Source organism: Chiloscyllium plagiosum, chromosome 28 (genome assembly GCF_004010195.1).
Source record: "Chiloscyllium plagiosum isolate BGI_BamShark_2017 chromosome 28, ASM401019v2, whole genome shotgun sequence".
NCBI lineage: Eukaryota > Metazoa > Chordata > Chondrichthyes > Orectolobiformes > Hemiscylliidae > Chiloscyllium > Chiloscyllium plagiosum.
In genome coordinates this window covers 33,898,464-33,914,132 of record NC_057737.1, presented here as the reverse complement: position 1 = coordinate 33,914,132, position 15,669 = coordinate 33,898,464, and the positions used below count along the sequence as shown (strand labels likewise).

The 15,669-nt window shown below is 41.5% G+C and overlaps 1 protein-coding gene across 1 annotated transcript in view; it reads left to right on the top strand.

Annotated features, from left to right (window-relative positions):
- The first annotated feature begins 12,238 nt into the window (after positions 1–12,238).
- The window catches only part of LOC122564103 (BICD family-like cargo adapter 1), a 37,122-nt gene continuing 33,691 nt past the window's right edge, over positions 12,239–15,669 (top strand). Inside the window, exon 1 of the mRNA XM_043718667.1 lies at positions 12,239–12,940. Coding sequence (XP_043574602.1) covers positions 12,713–12,940 — 228 coding nt within the window. The 5' untranslated portion in view covers positions 12,239–12,712. The remainder of the gene's footprint in view (positions 12,941–15,669) is intronic.

Below are 15,669 nucleotides of genomic sequence, written 5' to 3'. Positions count from 1 at the left end.
AATGTAGAACCATAATCAGTGTTGGTTCCATATAGTCAGGGCTGGTTGCATACTCTGGAAACCTTTGCTGGTGTCCAAGTATTTGAATTTGTATTTCCATTTATAGTCCACCCAGTACAGTTTTGATAGTTCTTTCCCTGCTCAGTCATCATTCAGCATCTTTCATTCTCTGCCTTTGAGGGTGAATGTCATGTGTCTCAACAATGAGTAAGCAATTGGTTGCTGGGCAAGATCTTTAATACTTGCTTCCAAACATAAGTTGTGGTGGAGATGGGAATCCTTTCTCCATTGCTATTGTACAAAGTGCAGCAATTGGATAGTGTATTTCACATTTTCTGCTGGACAGTCTGAACATGGATAGTCAGATGGCGATGTGAAATAGGTCATTGCCCATTAAGTACATATCTTGAAATAGTTTGCCAGTGAATTCTCAGACACTACCCTTGAGAAATACTAAATAAAATTAAAATTGCACTGATCATGTCAAGGGTGGTTGTGTTGCTCAATTGTCAAATAATCGGAAATTTGGTGAAATAATTGGAATGAGCCATTTTTCTCCAGAGGAAACGTTGGACAGGTTAGTCTTGTATCTGCTGGAGTTCAGAAGATTAAGAGGTAACTTGATTGACATAAATATAATCCTGAATTTATAGTTACTCATCAACAAGGAGACTTTAGATACCTATACTTCACAATCTCTCACCATTTAAGAAATATCCCGTGTTTCCATAATTTCTACCTCACACTTATTCACATTATATTCCATCTGTCATATTATATCTACTGGCTTAACCAAGTCCACCTTGTAGCCTATTCGCACCTCCTCAAAATTTATGTTTCCCACTTGCCCCATTTCATTTCCCAGAGTTAGATCCTACACCATTTTCACTGGGCTGGATCTACACTTGATCAAAGAAGCATTCGTATACATTTCAGCAATTCTCCCAAATAGCCTGCCCTCAACGTTGTTACTATCCCAGTTCAACTTAGAGTAATCAAACTTTAGCAGGTTTGGCAGCATCTATGGAGAGAGAAACAGAAGCTGAGCAGAAGTTGCACCTTATGGACTACCTTCTGGAAATCTAAATAAAATAAGTGTTGTACTGGACTTGAAACATTAACTCTATTTCTCTCTCCACAGATGCTTCAAACCTGCTGAATTTCTCCAGGAGTTTTTTTCTCATTTCAGATTTCCAGCATCTGCTGTATTTTGTTTTTATTAAGGTAATTGCAGTCTTCCATTGTCACCGCTATAGAGCTCTTGTATCTTTCTGTAATTTCATAGTGTATTTGTTTCTTACTCTTCACTTAATTTGGCGGGCTGCAATATACACTCAGTAGTGTAACTACTTCTTAGTCCTAACTAAATCGATTCTGTGTCTGACTTTTTAATTCCCATCATCTCTTTTGAGTGTTCTTTAGTCTTATGATTAATACTGTCATCCGTTTCCCATTCCCTACCTTTCCTAAATTTCAAAGAATGGAGAATATCATTGTACAATTCTCATTTCCCTTGATGCATGATAAATTGGCCGAGAAGTAAAATGTTGATGATGAGGAACAGTAAACAGATGGAGCTGCTTTATATGTGCTGATGAGTCAGGGGTAACACTTCAGATTTAGAGGACAGCATGTGCCATTGTGCCTGCCTGTGCATAGTCATACATACCCAGTCATTCAAACATAGAATGTGAATGGCAGTAGACACACATGCAACACCCTGATATAAAGCAGTTTCTCAGAATGACCTTTGAGTTAGTGCATGGTTTCTTCATAAACATATTGGGTGACACGACTGATAAGTAGAGCACAGTGCAACATTTGCACGTTACTTTAATGGACATATTGCATGCAGCTTTTATTACATTGGTAACAGAATACGTCCACTATGATCGCTTTCCAATATATGATTTATTCTTTAATTCTTCTTTTAACTGTTCTCAGATTCTCTTGGTGATATTTCAAGGTTATTGAAGTTTTGGAGACCTAATTTGTGCCCAAAGGTTAGGGACAAAAGTTTTGCATCATGTGAATCTTTCCAGGGACTGCTGCAGCATTTTCAAGATGCAGTACATACCTGGCTGCATCAGGTTGGTCATGCAGTGTATTATCAATTCACTTGAATCTTTCTGCACCACAGCATATTGTTTAATCTACTCAGTACAAAGCAAATCACTAATAAATGTAAATGATTTATTTTGACTGGCCATCTATATTATATTGAGCCAGATTCAAAGGAAGTGCAAAAGTGATGGTGTCGCCTCTTTGTAATGGATGGTTTAATATTGCATCCTAGCAGAGCTGTAACAGCAGAGTTAAAAATCACACAACACCAGGTTATAGTCCACCAGGTTTACTTGGAAGCACACTAGCTTTCAGAGCGCCGCTCCTTCATCAGGTGCCTACCACTTTAGTACACTACCCTGTTCCCTGGCCAACATCTCTCTCCGGTTTGCTGTAGTGTTCCAGTGCAGCTCAGCGCAAGCTGGAAGAACTGCACCTCCTTTTCCACTTGGGAATCCTGCAGCCTTCTGGTCTCAATATCGACTTCAATAATTTCAGGGCCTGAACTGTCCCATGTCCTAGTCTCCTACTCCACACACAGGCCTTATTATTATATACTCTGCATTACACACTATCCATTATTAGCCACTAACAATCTCCATTAATAGCTATTCTCCCTCCTAGCCAGGTTATTATCCACTTCTTTGTCTGTCCAACTGTTCTTCTCTCTCTTTGGGCTCCATCCCCAGCTAAGATTTACTCCTCGTCTCTCCCCCCCGTCCCATCACCCTATCTTCTGCATATTAACCAACATTTCTTAGCTACGTCCCTCCTGAGGAAGGGTCACTGGACCTGAAACGTTAACTCTGATTTCTCTTCACAGATGCAGCCAAGCCTACTGAGATTTTCCAACAACTTCTGTTGAACCGGGAGATTGGCAATGGCCAGAAATGGTGAGATTTCTGCATTAACTTTAACATTTGTATAGGTATATTTTGGTGACAGCAGTAAGAATAAAGAAACATCAACAGCAAAGTCCAGAACTAGAGGGCATAGGTTTAGTGTGAGAGGGGAAAGATATAAAAGAGACCTAAGGGGCAACTTTTTCACGCAGAGGGTGGTACGTGTATTGAATGAGCTGCCAGAGGATGTGGTAGAGGCTGGTACAATTGCAACATTTAAGAGGCATTTGGATGGGTATATGAGTAGGAAGGGTTTGGAGGGATATGGGCCGGGTGCTGGCAGGAGGGATTAGATTGGATTAGGATAACTGGTCGGCATGGACGGGTTGGACCGAAGGGTCTGTTTCCATGCTGTACATCTCTTTGACTCTATGACAAAGCTTTCAGGACTAACCAACTCAGGAAATAAGTATTATTTACTATGGACAAAGCGAAGCAGAAACCTAATATTGTCAGTATATAGTTTCAGATATGCTCTGCAGATGTTTTTCTTCTAGTTCTGCTCCCCTTCTTTCCTCACTGGGATATATTTCTATGGGCAGTGAGTTTAGATTGTTTAAAAAAAAAAGCCAGTCACGATTCCTAGATTCTTAAAAGCTACATACGCAACCGTTCAATAGCCATGAGACGATAGTAACAAGTTGAAACTATGCTTGTTCCCTCCCAGCCTCCATACATGTTTAGGATAATATCAGGCAGTCACAACAACCAGACCACACCTTGCAAAGCAGTCACCCATTTACGCAATAGAGATCAAATGTTGATAGTTCAAAATTAGCAAGGGGTAAACAATGTATTACATGAAGAAATTCAACTTCAAAAGCTTTTAGAGTCCATTGGGATTGGAAAAGTGTATCCCTTTATAAGTACACCATGAGTAAAAATCCAAGGAGATACAGAATACAGAACGAAAACCACAGAAGTTACAGCCAGTGATTCCCTATTCCTCTTGCACTAGTGAGGAACAAACCCCTTCTGCACCACTGGTGTAAGCAATCAATGAATCAACATAAACTTCCATTTTTATTTAGTAAAATCCATGAAAAGGTTACAGTTTATGAGGTGTAATTTGGTTTGTAATGTAGTACAAATGTCATAATTACTGTGAAATATCTCACTAGTGCTGGAACTTGCATTTGTGGAATGCAAGCTTAATATTATTATAATAGATGTTCACAGATGTTTTAAATGGTTTTAAAGTTTATTCAGATTGATATTTTAGCTTCTATTTAAATCTGATCATAACAATGTTACACCCACATAATTATCCCCATGAATTTATATAAAAAATGGACACAACTTTTAAAAATGGAATGGAAAGTAGACAATTTATCTTGAAACATGATGGAATGGAAGAGAAACAGTTGACTTTCCTACTTGTCTACAAATATACATGGAACTGCTTAAAACTGGAAGAAGCCTGCTTGTCTTGACAAAACAGTTAAGTATAAATGACATTTTTGAATACTCCTAAGAATGCAATAGATTTCTACTGTAGCGTTCACAGCTACTACAGTGTCTACAGAAACTGAGGTACAACAGTCACAAAGACCTAGTGACTGTGGGAAATGAGTGACTTGAAGCCACAATCTGATTAGTCGTGATTTTATTGAATGATGAATAAAATGATTTTCTCCTGCTCCTAGTTCATTTGTTTGTATGTTCATAGAATTAAATTCTACAGAAAAAGTGAAGAAAAATTGCTGTATCACAAGAAAGTGCAAATGGCTGAGGTTCAAATCTCATGTGTGTCAGTGCTATCATTCTCTGGGTACATCTGTGTGAACAATGGGAACATGGTCACCTTATGGAAACCAGCTATGGTAACTGCATTAACATACAGCTTGACATACAATACCCAACGTGTAACATATAGTACACAGACAGTCAGTCAGTCATAGAGATGTACAGCATGAAAACAGACCCTTCAGTCCAACTCATCCATACTGACCAGATATCCAAAATGAGTCTAGTCCCATTTGCCAGCACGAAAACCTTTCCTATTCATATACCCAGCCAGATGCCTTTTAAATATTGTAATGTACTAGCTGCCACTACTTCCTCTGGCTGTTCATTCCATAAATGCACCACCCTCTATGTGAAAACATTGTCCCTTAGGTCCTTTTAAATCTTTCCCCTCTCACCTTAAACCTATGTCCTCTAGTTCCCACACCCCAGGGGAAAATTATTTTGCCTATTTATCCTATCCATGCCCCTCATGATTTTATATACCTCTACAAGGTCACCACTTAGCCTCCAGTGAAAACAGCCCCAGCCTATTCAGCCTCTCCCTGTAGCTCAAACCCTACACCCCACCAGCATCCTTGTAAATGTTTTCTGAATCCTTTCAAGTTTCACAACATCCTTCCAATAGGAGGGAGACCAGAATTGCACATAATATTCCAAAAATGACCTAAACAATGTCCTGTACAGCCGCAACATGACCTCCTAACTCCTTTAGTCAATGGAAGAAAGCATAATAAATGCCACCTTCACTATCCTATGTACCTGTGACTCCACTTTTAAGGAACTATGAATCTGCACTCCAAGGTCTCTAGTCAGCAGCACACCCCAGGACTTTACCATTAATTATATGTCCTGCCCTGATGTGCCTTTCCAAAATGCAGCATCTCACATTTCTCTAAATTAAACTCCATCTGCCACTCCTCAGTCCATTGGCCCATCTGATCAAGATCCCATTGTACTTTGAGGTAACTTTCTTTGCTGTCCACGACACCTCCAATTTGGTGTCATCTGCAAACTTACTAAGTATACCTCCTATGTTCACATCCAAATCATTTATATAAATGACGAAAAGTAGTAGACCCAGCACCGATTCTTGAGGCACACCTCTGGTCACAGGCCTCCAGTCTGAAAAGCAACCTCCACCACCCTCTACATTCAAGCCAGTTCTGTATCCAGGTGGCTAGTTCTCCCTGTATTCCATGTGATCTAACCTTGCTGACCAGTCTACCATGACAAACCTTGTCAAATGCTTTATTGAAGTTCTTGTAGGTCACATCCACTGCTCTGCCCTCATCAATCCTCTTCATTACTTCTTCAAAAAACTCAATCAAGTTAGTGAGATGTGATTTCCCATGCACAAAGCCATGTTGACCATCTCTAATCAGTCCTTGTCTTTCCAAATATATGTAAATCCTGTCCCTCAGGATCCCCTCCAACAACTTGCCCATGACTGATGTCAGGCACGCTAGTCTGTAGTTCCCTGGCTTTTCCTTGCTACCTTTCTTAAATAGTGGCACCACGTTAACCAATCTCCGGTCTTCCTGCACCTCACCTGTAACTATTGATGATACAAATATCTCAACAAGGGGTCCAACAATCACTTCCCTAGCTTCCTATAGAATTCTAGGGTACACCTGACCTTGTCCTGGGGATTTATCCACCTTAATGTGTTTTTAGACATCCAGCACCACTTCCTCCATAAATGCACATTTTTCAAGATGTCACCATCTATTTCCCCACAGTAGAGATTTTCCATGTCCCTCTCCACAGTAAACACTGATGCAAAATATTCATTTAGTATCTTTTCCATCTCTAGAGGTTGGGAAAAAATTGTGGCTGTAAGACCTCCTCCTTTTTTGAGATATTTTAGGTGTTGGAGCTGATTTCCTTGAATTCCAGGAGCAAACTTACTGCTTTATAAGCTGTTGCATTGTTTTTGAACTTTGGAGAAAAGGATCAAAACAACCGCACTTATTTTTAACAAATGAGGAAGAATAACAAAGGTAGAGACTGCATCGTCAGTGAATCAAACAAGAAAGATACCTACGCTGCTGTCTGACACAGCAGTGAATCTGCACAGCTGCTGCCTTTGCTGTTTGAGTTCAAGTATCTCTGGACATTGGAGTGCATCTAAGAAAAATGAACAAACAGTGAAATTCACAGCTGATCTTGGAGGAACCTGTGTGGGAGAGCTCACAGCACAGGAGAAGCTAGTACATAGTTTTTAAGTGTAATTGTTCGTTTTCCTTGAAAATCTACAATAGTGAGTAGAGTGGGTTCTTTTTTGATTATATGTTTTATTGAGATCTGTTTCTTGAGTTAAATTTTAAAAATATAAAACTTAGGTACTAAATTAGTATGGAGAAGTGTTTTCTTAGAGCAGTAAGGCGGTGCTATTTTCTGGGTCTGTAGATTGTTAAGGTACAAAGATGGCCTTTATTAGAGTGATGTGCTCTTCCTGTCAGATGTGGGGGATTAGTGAGAGTTTCCATGGACTGATGATTATGTCTGCAGTATGTGTGTTTGGTTGTGAATCCTATCAGATCATGTAGATTGGTTGGAGTGGCAGTTAGAGGCAATGAGAAATTTACAGGAGTTAGGGGGTGTGATGGATAACAGTTCTCAGAACAGGAAAAAACCACAAATACAGTCAGGTTACCTCCAGGAAAGGTAGGAGAGGGGGGCAGGTAGTGCAGGAGTCTCCTGTGACCATCTCCGTCTCAAACAAGTATGCTTTTTTGTATAACGTAGGAGATGATGAATTCTCAGGGGAAGGTAGCACAAACAGTCATGTCTCTGGCACTGAGACTGACTCTAATGTAGTGAGGGGTACATCAGGTTCCAAGTGATTGAATGCAATAGGGGATTCTATAGTCAGAGGCACAGACAGACATTTCTGTGGCTGACAGTCAGAAATCAGAATGGGTATGTTGCCTCCCTGTTGCCAGTCCGGGAGACAAAAAGACTCAAAAGAAAGAGATTTCCCAGCAAAGGGAGAATTCTGCATAGAAATGCAATAATGGACAGAGAAGTGGAGCTAACCCAGATTTACACAACTATCTGTATAGTTCAACAACTCCAGCTGGCCAGAAACTTACTGTTTCAAGGAGCAAGCTTTGATGAGTTCATTGGTTGAAACTTCCACCATCCATTTTCTTTAGTGAACAAAAAACAAACCTAGTTAAAAACTGCACAACACCAGGTTATAGTCCAACAGGTTTATTTGGAAGCACTAGCTTTCGGAGTGCTGCTCCTGATGCTCCACAACCACGTGCTGAAAGAGCAGTGCTCCGAAAGCTAGTGCTTCCAAATGAACCTGTTGGACTATAACCTGGTGTTGTGTGGTTTTTAACTTTGTCCCCCCCAGTCTAAACACTGGCTCCTCTACATCAAAAAATAAACTATTAGGCCTTTAATGTTTCCAATTTCCGTTTTTTTATGTAAATATATTTATTTGCATTTTTCTTAACTTTACAAACATATAGAACTTTTGAAAAATACAATCAATAACAAATATCAGTATAATAAAAACAAAAAAAAACAAATTATCATACAACCACTGTCTACCAACTACTAACCTACCCTATATACAAAACAAACCCTAACACTGTGCAAAGCAACACCAAAAAAAAGCAAAAAAAAACAAATAAAAAAACCCCACAAAATACTGAACAGCTATGTTCGCTGCAAAGCTCCCAAACAAAGGAACGGGAGCATTGTATATATACCCCGTATTAACTCAGGAGACCCCCTCCAGGGCCCATGGCTTGACAAATCTAACCAACCTGGTTACACAAATGCCCTAGTTAAGATTACTATAGCTGAAAATGTGTTGCTGGAAAAGCGCAGCAGGTCAGGCAGCATCCAGGGAACAGGAGAATCGACATTTCGGGCATAAGCCCTTCTTCAGGCTTATGCCCGAAACGTCGATTCTCCTGTTCCCTGGATGCTGCCTGACCCGCTGTGCTTTTCCAGCAACACATTTTCAGCTCTGATCGCCAGCATCTGCAGACCTCACTTTCTCCTTAAGATAACTATATCCAAATAACTCAAATAGGGCTGCCATGTCTTAAAAAAATGGTCTGTTGTTTGTAAAAAGGTCCAAGGGAATGTGCTCCATAATTAATATCTGCCATCCCAGTAAGCCCGGCGGGTTCTCAGACGCTCAGTTCATCAGAATATTCTTCCGTGCACAGTATGCAAGAATATTAAATAGTTTCTTCCCATGCCCATCTAAAGATGGTAAGTTCGGTAGACCTAAAAGGAGAGATATCAGGTCTACTTTGACTTCAGTCCTCAATACCCTCCCTATCTCTACCAATTTCCTTTTTAAATATCAGTTGTATTGTGACTTGTTAGATTCTTAAAGACCAAAGTTCATGCGATCTTTCTTTGTCATCACCTTTTCTTGTGTGTGTGTGTGAGATGTTGTCTTGATTACATCCAACTGTTGAGAAAGAAACCTTTATTCTTTGTTTTTGAAACTTAGAGGAAGATCAATCCTGTGTCTGCTCTTGAGAGTGGTAGCACTCAAATGGTTAAAGCATTCATTTTCTCAAACTACTGTCATTATTTAAAAGATGAGGGGAAAAAAGGGGGAAACCATCCATACGTATCTCTCACTTTGGTAACAATCATTGGTCAGGATTGAATGGCCAGCAAGGGTACAAAGGGCACTCAGTAGTGACCTTGGAAGAAAACTGCTCACAAAGAATGAGCAGTCTCTGGGATGGGAATTTCTCCTTTCTCCATGGCAGTTTCAATCTGCTGCAAAGAGCCTTGCAATACAGCAGCAGTGATTTCAACAAAGTAACCAATCAAAACAAAATAGTCACAACAAATCAGCAAGTTAAAGCACAAAACGTCCTTCATTTCTAATTTAACTTTTCAGATAGAAAAGTAAATATAGAAGCAAAATTAAATAGACTTTAAAAAGAAAGAAAAAACACTACAAAACAATTCACAAATATAAACTTGTTTCAAGGACAACAAATTGTTAAGTGTGAACTATAGTATTAACATACTGTGGAAAAATCTAGCCTTCTTCAATAACATGTAACTTTCCCCAAGGTTTTTAAGAGGATTAAAAATAGTCTATTCTTGTTTCAGTGAGGCCTATTGAGTCTTTTCTGCCATTCAGTATATTTATGGCTGATTTTCTGCTGCAACTCTACTTTCCCAGCTAGCCCTTCTGGCCCTTGATTCACTGATAGTGAGACTATTATATTGGAGTGGAAGTGCTCATCGCTTCACTATCGCAATGGACCTAGCCATTTGTGGCAAGCTCTACAATGAAGGTAGTATTTGAAAAAAGACAGATGCCATGAGTTGGATTGTTTTGTTTCCCGGTGGGGTGAGAGACTAAACAAGAAGCCAGGATCTCCCCTTTGTTGCACCACTGCAAAGCAAGTGTCAGCTGGCCTGGCAGGAAGCCAGTGAATTTGCATTGCAGGCTGAAGGAGAGCTTGACACCCAATTAGACAAGTGGAATGGGATGTCTGGTTAGGAGACGGCTTAGGTCATAAACTGGGATTCAGTCATGGACAGCAGGTCAAGCAGCATCAAAGGAGCAGGAGAATTGAATTTTCAGGAATTCCTGCTGAAGGGTTTATGCCTGAAACGTCAATTCTCCTCCTCGGATGCTGCCTGACCTGCTATGCTTTTCCAGCATCTACAGTCCTCACTTTCTCCTTCAGTCATGGACACCCATTTAAGGGCATGCTATCCTCAGGTTAGTGGCAACATTAGGAGAATCCATGCTTGGTGACAGACTCCTGTAAAAAAGCAGACTGCATAGCAGATACTGAAAGAGGTCTTTCACCTGCCTGAATCAGATGGTGTCCCTGTACCTGGACAGTTGGCTTCCTCTATCTCTTCTTCCTCATTTCCTCCTCAATGTGGAAGCCTCCTCCAGAGTGCACAATCTCCAAGGAAACAGCAATCTCTGGTGTCTGTCAGAATCCTGACTCTCCAAAAAAGCCCTGTCTTGGTGCCCCCTCCTTTCTCAATCTCCCCTTAATTGGAATGTGGTGTAACAATAGCAAAGGACTAAAGTTCACATCAGCCTCACGCTGCAACTATCAACAGCAGCTTCAGCTGCTACATGCAGCTATTTCCGACTGAGAGACCATTTTAATCCACCCTTTTCCACCAGATGTCAGTCAGTCCCAATGTTTATGCTGTGAGACTACCAAAAGATGAATTGGGTTTTGCAATCAATGCCTCTTTAACAAATTCTGCCTGTTAATTGTTTTATTTCAAATTGGCAGCAGGCTCCTGATATTACCTGCTTACATTACTGTATTATTAGAGTCTTGTGAGTTGACATTGAATTGTCAACAAGACATCATTGAGCTATATCTTACATAAATTATAAGCTATATCTTAAATAAAGCATCAGAAGGTGGCCTGCCCAATTTGCAACCATAAAATCAAACAAATTGTTCAATTCATGTCCAAATCCCCAAAATTGCTGTCAGTTACATTGAGGTAAAGACAGCGAACAAAGTGAAGTCATTTATTTTGTCATCTGAAAAATTAAATTAATAGTGAAGGACAATGTGTTTTTACTTACAGGATTGCTAATTATGAGAATACTTCAATTTGATTGGCTGCTTGATGACATACTAACCAAATAAATGAAGATCTGCAAATGCTGGAAATCTGTAATACAGACAGAAATGGTTGGAGAAACTCGGCAAGTCTGGCAGCTTCTGTGGAGAGAAAACAGAGTTTAAGTTGAGGGACCAGTTACCCTTCAGAACTGGAGCTTCTCCAGTTCCAGTGATTCTGCTTAATGAATTTTCCCAGCTTTTTCTTTTACTGTCCTTGTTTGATGATATTGCTGCTTCTACATGGAGATCCACTCGACATGGCGCCAACTGACATTAGTAAAGGAAAGTTCATTCTACAAATATCATAAGATCTTTGTGAGCAGCTTTCTTTGAAGCGACCAGACAGTGCTGTTGCTTCACTAATGATAATAAAATTCAGCCCAAGACCTTTAAGCCTAAAGAAAGTCCCAGCCATTGCTGCAGTGATGCAGAACCAAGGATGAGATAAACCCAATAAGATTGCGTTAAAAGTGGTTTTAACGGATGAAAGTGGAGGGGAGGTATTGTCTTTGTCAATTTCATCTAAATCTTATCATATTCTTGTGCACTTGGAACAGGTCTCCACTTTATTCCAAGGAAAACAAGCCCTTGTCCAATTTAACCTCGTAGCGGGGTCCCTCAACCCCGGGACCACTCTGACCAACCTCTGCATCTCCTTCAACACCTTTCGGTGTCAAATGGACAGAGAGCTGCGCGTTCCAGCAGCAGATAGCGCGGAGGCTGGAAATGTTGACGAGCTGTGAGTTGGTCTGGAGGGGACAAATAATCAAACTCCTTTGTTCGAGATGTCGATGCTGTCTCGTGGAGTTGATAATGAGTTTTTCTTTTTGACGCCTGGTTTGAGCTGGGACATGAATGCCTCTCCGCTGTGGGACTCGGTTATTTGATTTGAGACGCTATCAGGGCGTGCCCTGTGCACTCGGTTCCTTTCAAAGGTTGTATGTGTTGGTGTCAGTGCAGGTGACTGACTGGCGGCTTGCCTGGGACGCCGAGTGCCTCATTGGATCTTTCAGTCACTGTCTCCTAACGCGGCCCTCCCATTGAAAGGCGCGGGGATTGGGTGCAGCTCCTGAATTGATCTGGTCCCCTCTCATTCTCTCTTATCTCTCATTTCACCATCTGGCTCCTCAGGGGAAGACGCTCATTTCCACCGGGCTCCCCTCTATATAAACCCAAACAGCACAGAAGCTGAGGGGAACAGTCTGTACCAACAGCCCACACTCTCCTACCAACTTATCGGGGGAACAGTCACTATTGGATCCTGGTGGGCACAGACTTTTTTTTTCCCTAGCACCTCGGAGTGTGTTTGCTGAGGGAGGTCGGGCAGGCAGGAGCTGTTTCTGGCCTCAGGACCCTCGCCCCCTCCATCCGCCTCCTTTTTCCTGTATGTCTGACGGAGGACTCCTGGAGATGAAAAGCCCGCGGGAGGAGGATTTGTTTCCGTTCGCTCGGGAGCGGCTGGGAGATGTCCCGGCCGAGCTGCTGTCCTTGATCAGGCAGAGGGAAAAGGAAGTGCAGCTGGCGGCCGAGTTGGGCAAGGCTCTGCTCTCGGAGAACCAGGAGCTGAGGAGGACGAACGAGCAAATCCACCAGCACTTCAGCCAGAAGCTAGAGGTGAGTGTTACCCCCATCCCCAGAGGGGGAAGGGGACAAGGGAAACCCACTCCACCCATCCTCACTATCCCACAGTCCCTGCAAATCCTCGGGCCAGTTTGCCCACCGCGTCTTGGGGCAGGCGAAGGTAAATCGAAGGAGATGTTCGAATTGATTTAGACAGAGTTAAAAATCACACAACACCAGGTTATAGTGCAATAGGTTTATTTGGAAACACTAGCTTTTGGAGCGCTGTTTCTTCATCAGATGGATTATAACCTGGTGTGTGATTTTTTTTAACTATGTTCGAATTGAGCTACACCAGCCGCCCTCTGTTTCCAGCAATGGCTGTTTCAGGTTATTTTGGAATGATTGTACAGTATTAGATAAACGTCCTGCTACTGACTTGAAGTTTTTTTTTTGGGAACTTTCATTAACCAAATTAACATCTGGTCTGTTGATCTGTTTGAACACCAAGGGTTGAAGCGAGTGAACATTCCAATGTCTGGCTAATGGGACGGTGACAGCGGCCTGGGGCTAGCGAATGGGCTGCAGAAAACCCACAGAGAATCTCCCAGAGAAAACGGGGGGCAGCTGCTATAGGGGGCATGTTAGCGTGGTTGGGATCTTGCTTGGAGTGTACGGATTTGTCTGAGTGCATCCCGTCACTCGCCTGACTCCTGGGTCTGCACTTAACCATCCCACCGCTCCAGGTATCTCCCATTCATCCGAGCAAGAATTAACTCCAGAAGTTGACCAGCCTGCCCCATATTTGCCATTTTAATTTCAAATCTTCAGTGTTTTTTTTAACCATCTCTGAGACTTAAATTGGTTAGAAAATAGAGGGGAAAAAAGAACGTTTTTTTTCCTATCCTACATGGAGGGTTCCAGATTTCTAACGGGAACTGGGAGCTCTGGGCACTGTGGTTTGATTTGACGAAAGGCATTAGCAAGTTATCTGCATTTTAAAAAAATTAGATGAGTTCGGAATAGTTGGCGATTCTAAAATCCAATTTCTTTAGGCAGTTCTAAACTTTCGCTTTTTTAAAAAGTGCAGGTTCAAACACTTAAAGTTGACATTGTGTGAGACTGTGCCGCCGTGCGGGTGGTTCAGAACTGCCGTTTGTCCCTTATTTGTCTTGGTTAGCCCTGTCAGCTCTAGCCCTACTGGAGATTTTCTGTTGCGTTATATTAATGGCCAGATGTCCCACAGCTATCAACAAAAATACCGCAAGTAATTTATCAACACAACTTGGGGGTGCAGATTGTAATATTCGTTGTATTGATCTGTGGAGACAAACGAGCAGCTGTGAATAAATTCCAGGCAATATTCCAGTCGCTGTCGGTCTCTTCGCGGCTAGTTTCTGCGGGCTCTTGCAACAAATGTTTGTAGTTTTTAAAACAAAATGTTTCAACCATGAAAAGAGACATAGCAAACGCGAGCCTCGGTGTAACTAGTAAAGCTGCTCAGTTCTTGGAAGCAGGAAATATGGGAGAGTGATTCTACTGAGAGAGAGTATTCTCCCCTAGCGTATACTGCAAATCCACAATCGACTTTCCAAACTTTGGCAGCTTCACCAACGATATTTCAACCAGGGCGAGTGGTGTTCAGTGGTAGTAAATAAGTGATAAGCCCGTGTCCATATCGCTACTAGAGTGAACTTTTTTCTTATGGAACAGCTTTGGTACTGATGTGGCTCAGTTAACTTTATCCACCTCTGTACCAGAGCCAGGAGGAGGTTGACAGATGCGATAGTTCTGGTTTCAAGTTCCTCACTGGTACGATGAGGTTGGACTGTGCTTCTCTTCCTGGGATGGGGAATAGTCCGGGATGGACATGTCCAGACTATGCCACCATTCCCAAGGATCACAGACATCTTACAGCGCAGAAAGCGGCCATCGGCTCATCATGCCTGCCCAGGCTCTTCAAATGAGCATCATGACTAGGTGTCATTCTCCTCCTTCAGCCCCCCAAACACAATTTTTTTTTATTGCTGGTTGGCATGTCGAGTCATAGTGAAATCCGATCCAATTCACTGGCGTCTGCGAGCAGCCTCAATGCAGACGAGAAGAATCGAAGAAAATAACACGAAATAAAAAGAGAAAACTGGAAAGAACTGCTGGAAATCTGAAACAAAAACAGAAATTGCTGGAAAAGCTCAGCAGGTCTGGCAGCATCTGTGGAGAGAAAATGATTAACGTTACAGATCCAGAAACCCTTCTTCAGAACAGAGAAAATAACACTTTAGTTGCCTAATTCGCAGATATTGAAACATACAAATGTTTTGGAGTCTGAAGGGCATTAAGACCAAAAAGCCGCCCATTTTTTTTAACCAACATTTCCATCAATCCTATCACCCCATTCATCTCTTTTAAAGGCAACAATCAGTTTTACATCGATTTGGCTCTCTTTGTTTTAACATCTATTTCATAAAGCATTTGGAGAAAGCCAGTTACTTTGAAACTTTATTTTAAAGTAAAATTGTTCAGATAAGTTTGATAAAATGTGACAGCGATGTAACTAATGAGCTAGCCTTTGATGTTTCCCTCTTGGGAAAATATAGTAACGAATGATAAGCATATCACCCAGATTCATTTGGTACTTTCCAATAGTGAAAAGAGAGGAAAAGAACGCAGATGTAAATGAGGTAATGTCAGTCAGGTTTTAAACAGAAAACTACGGACAAATTTTGACCAAGCTGAGAAGGAAAGTGGAGAATTCAGTTTAAAATTGTTTTTGTTCAGAGAGG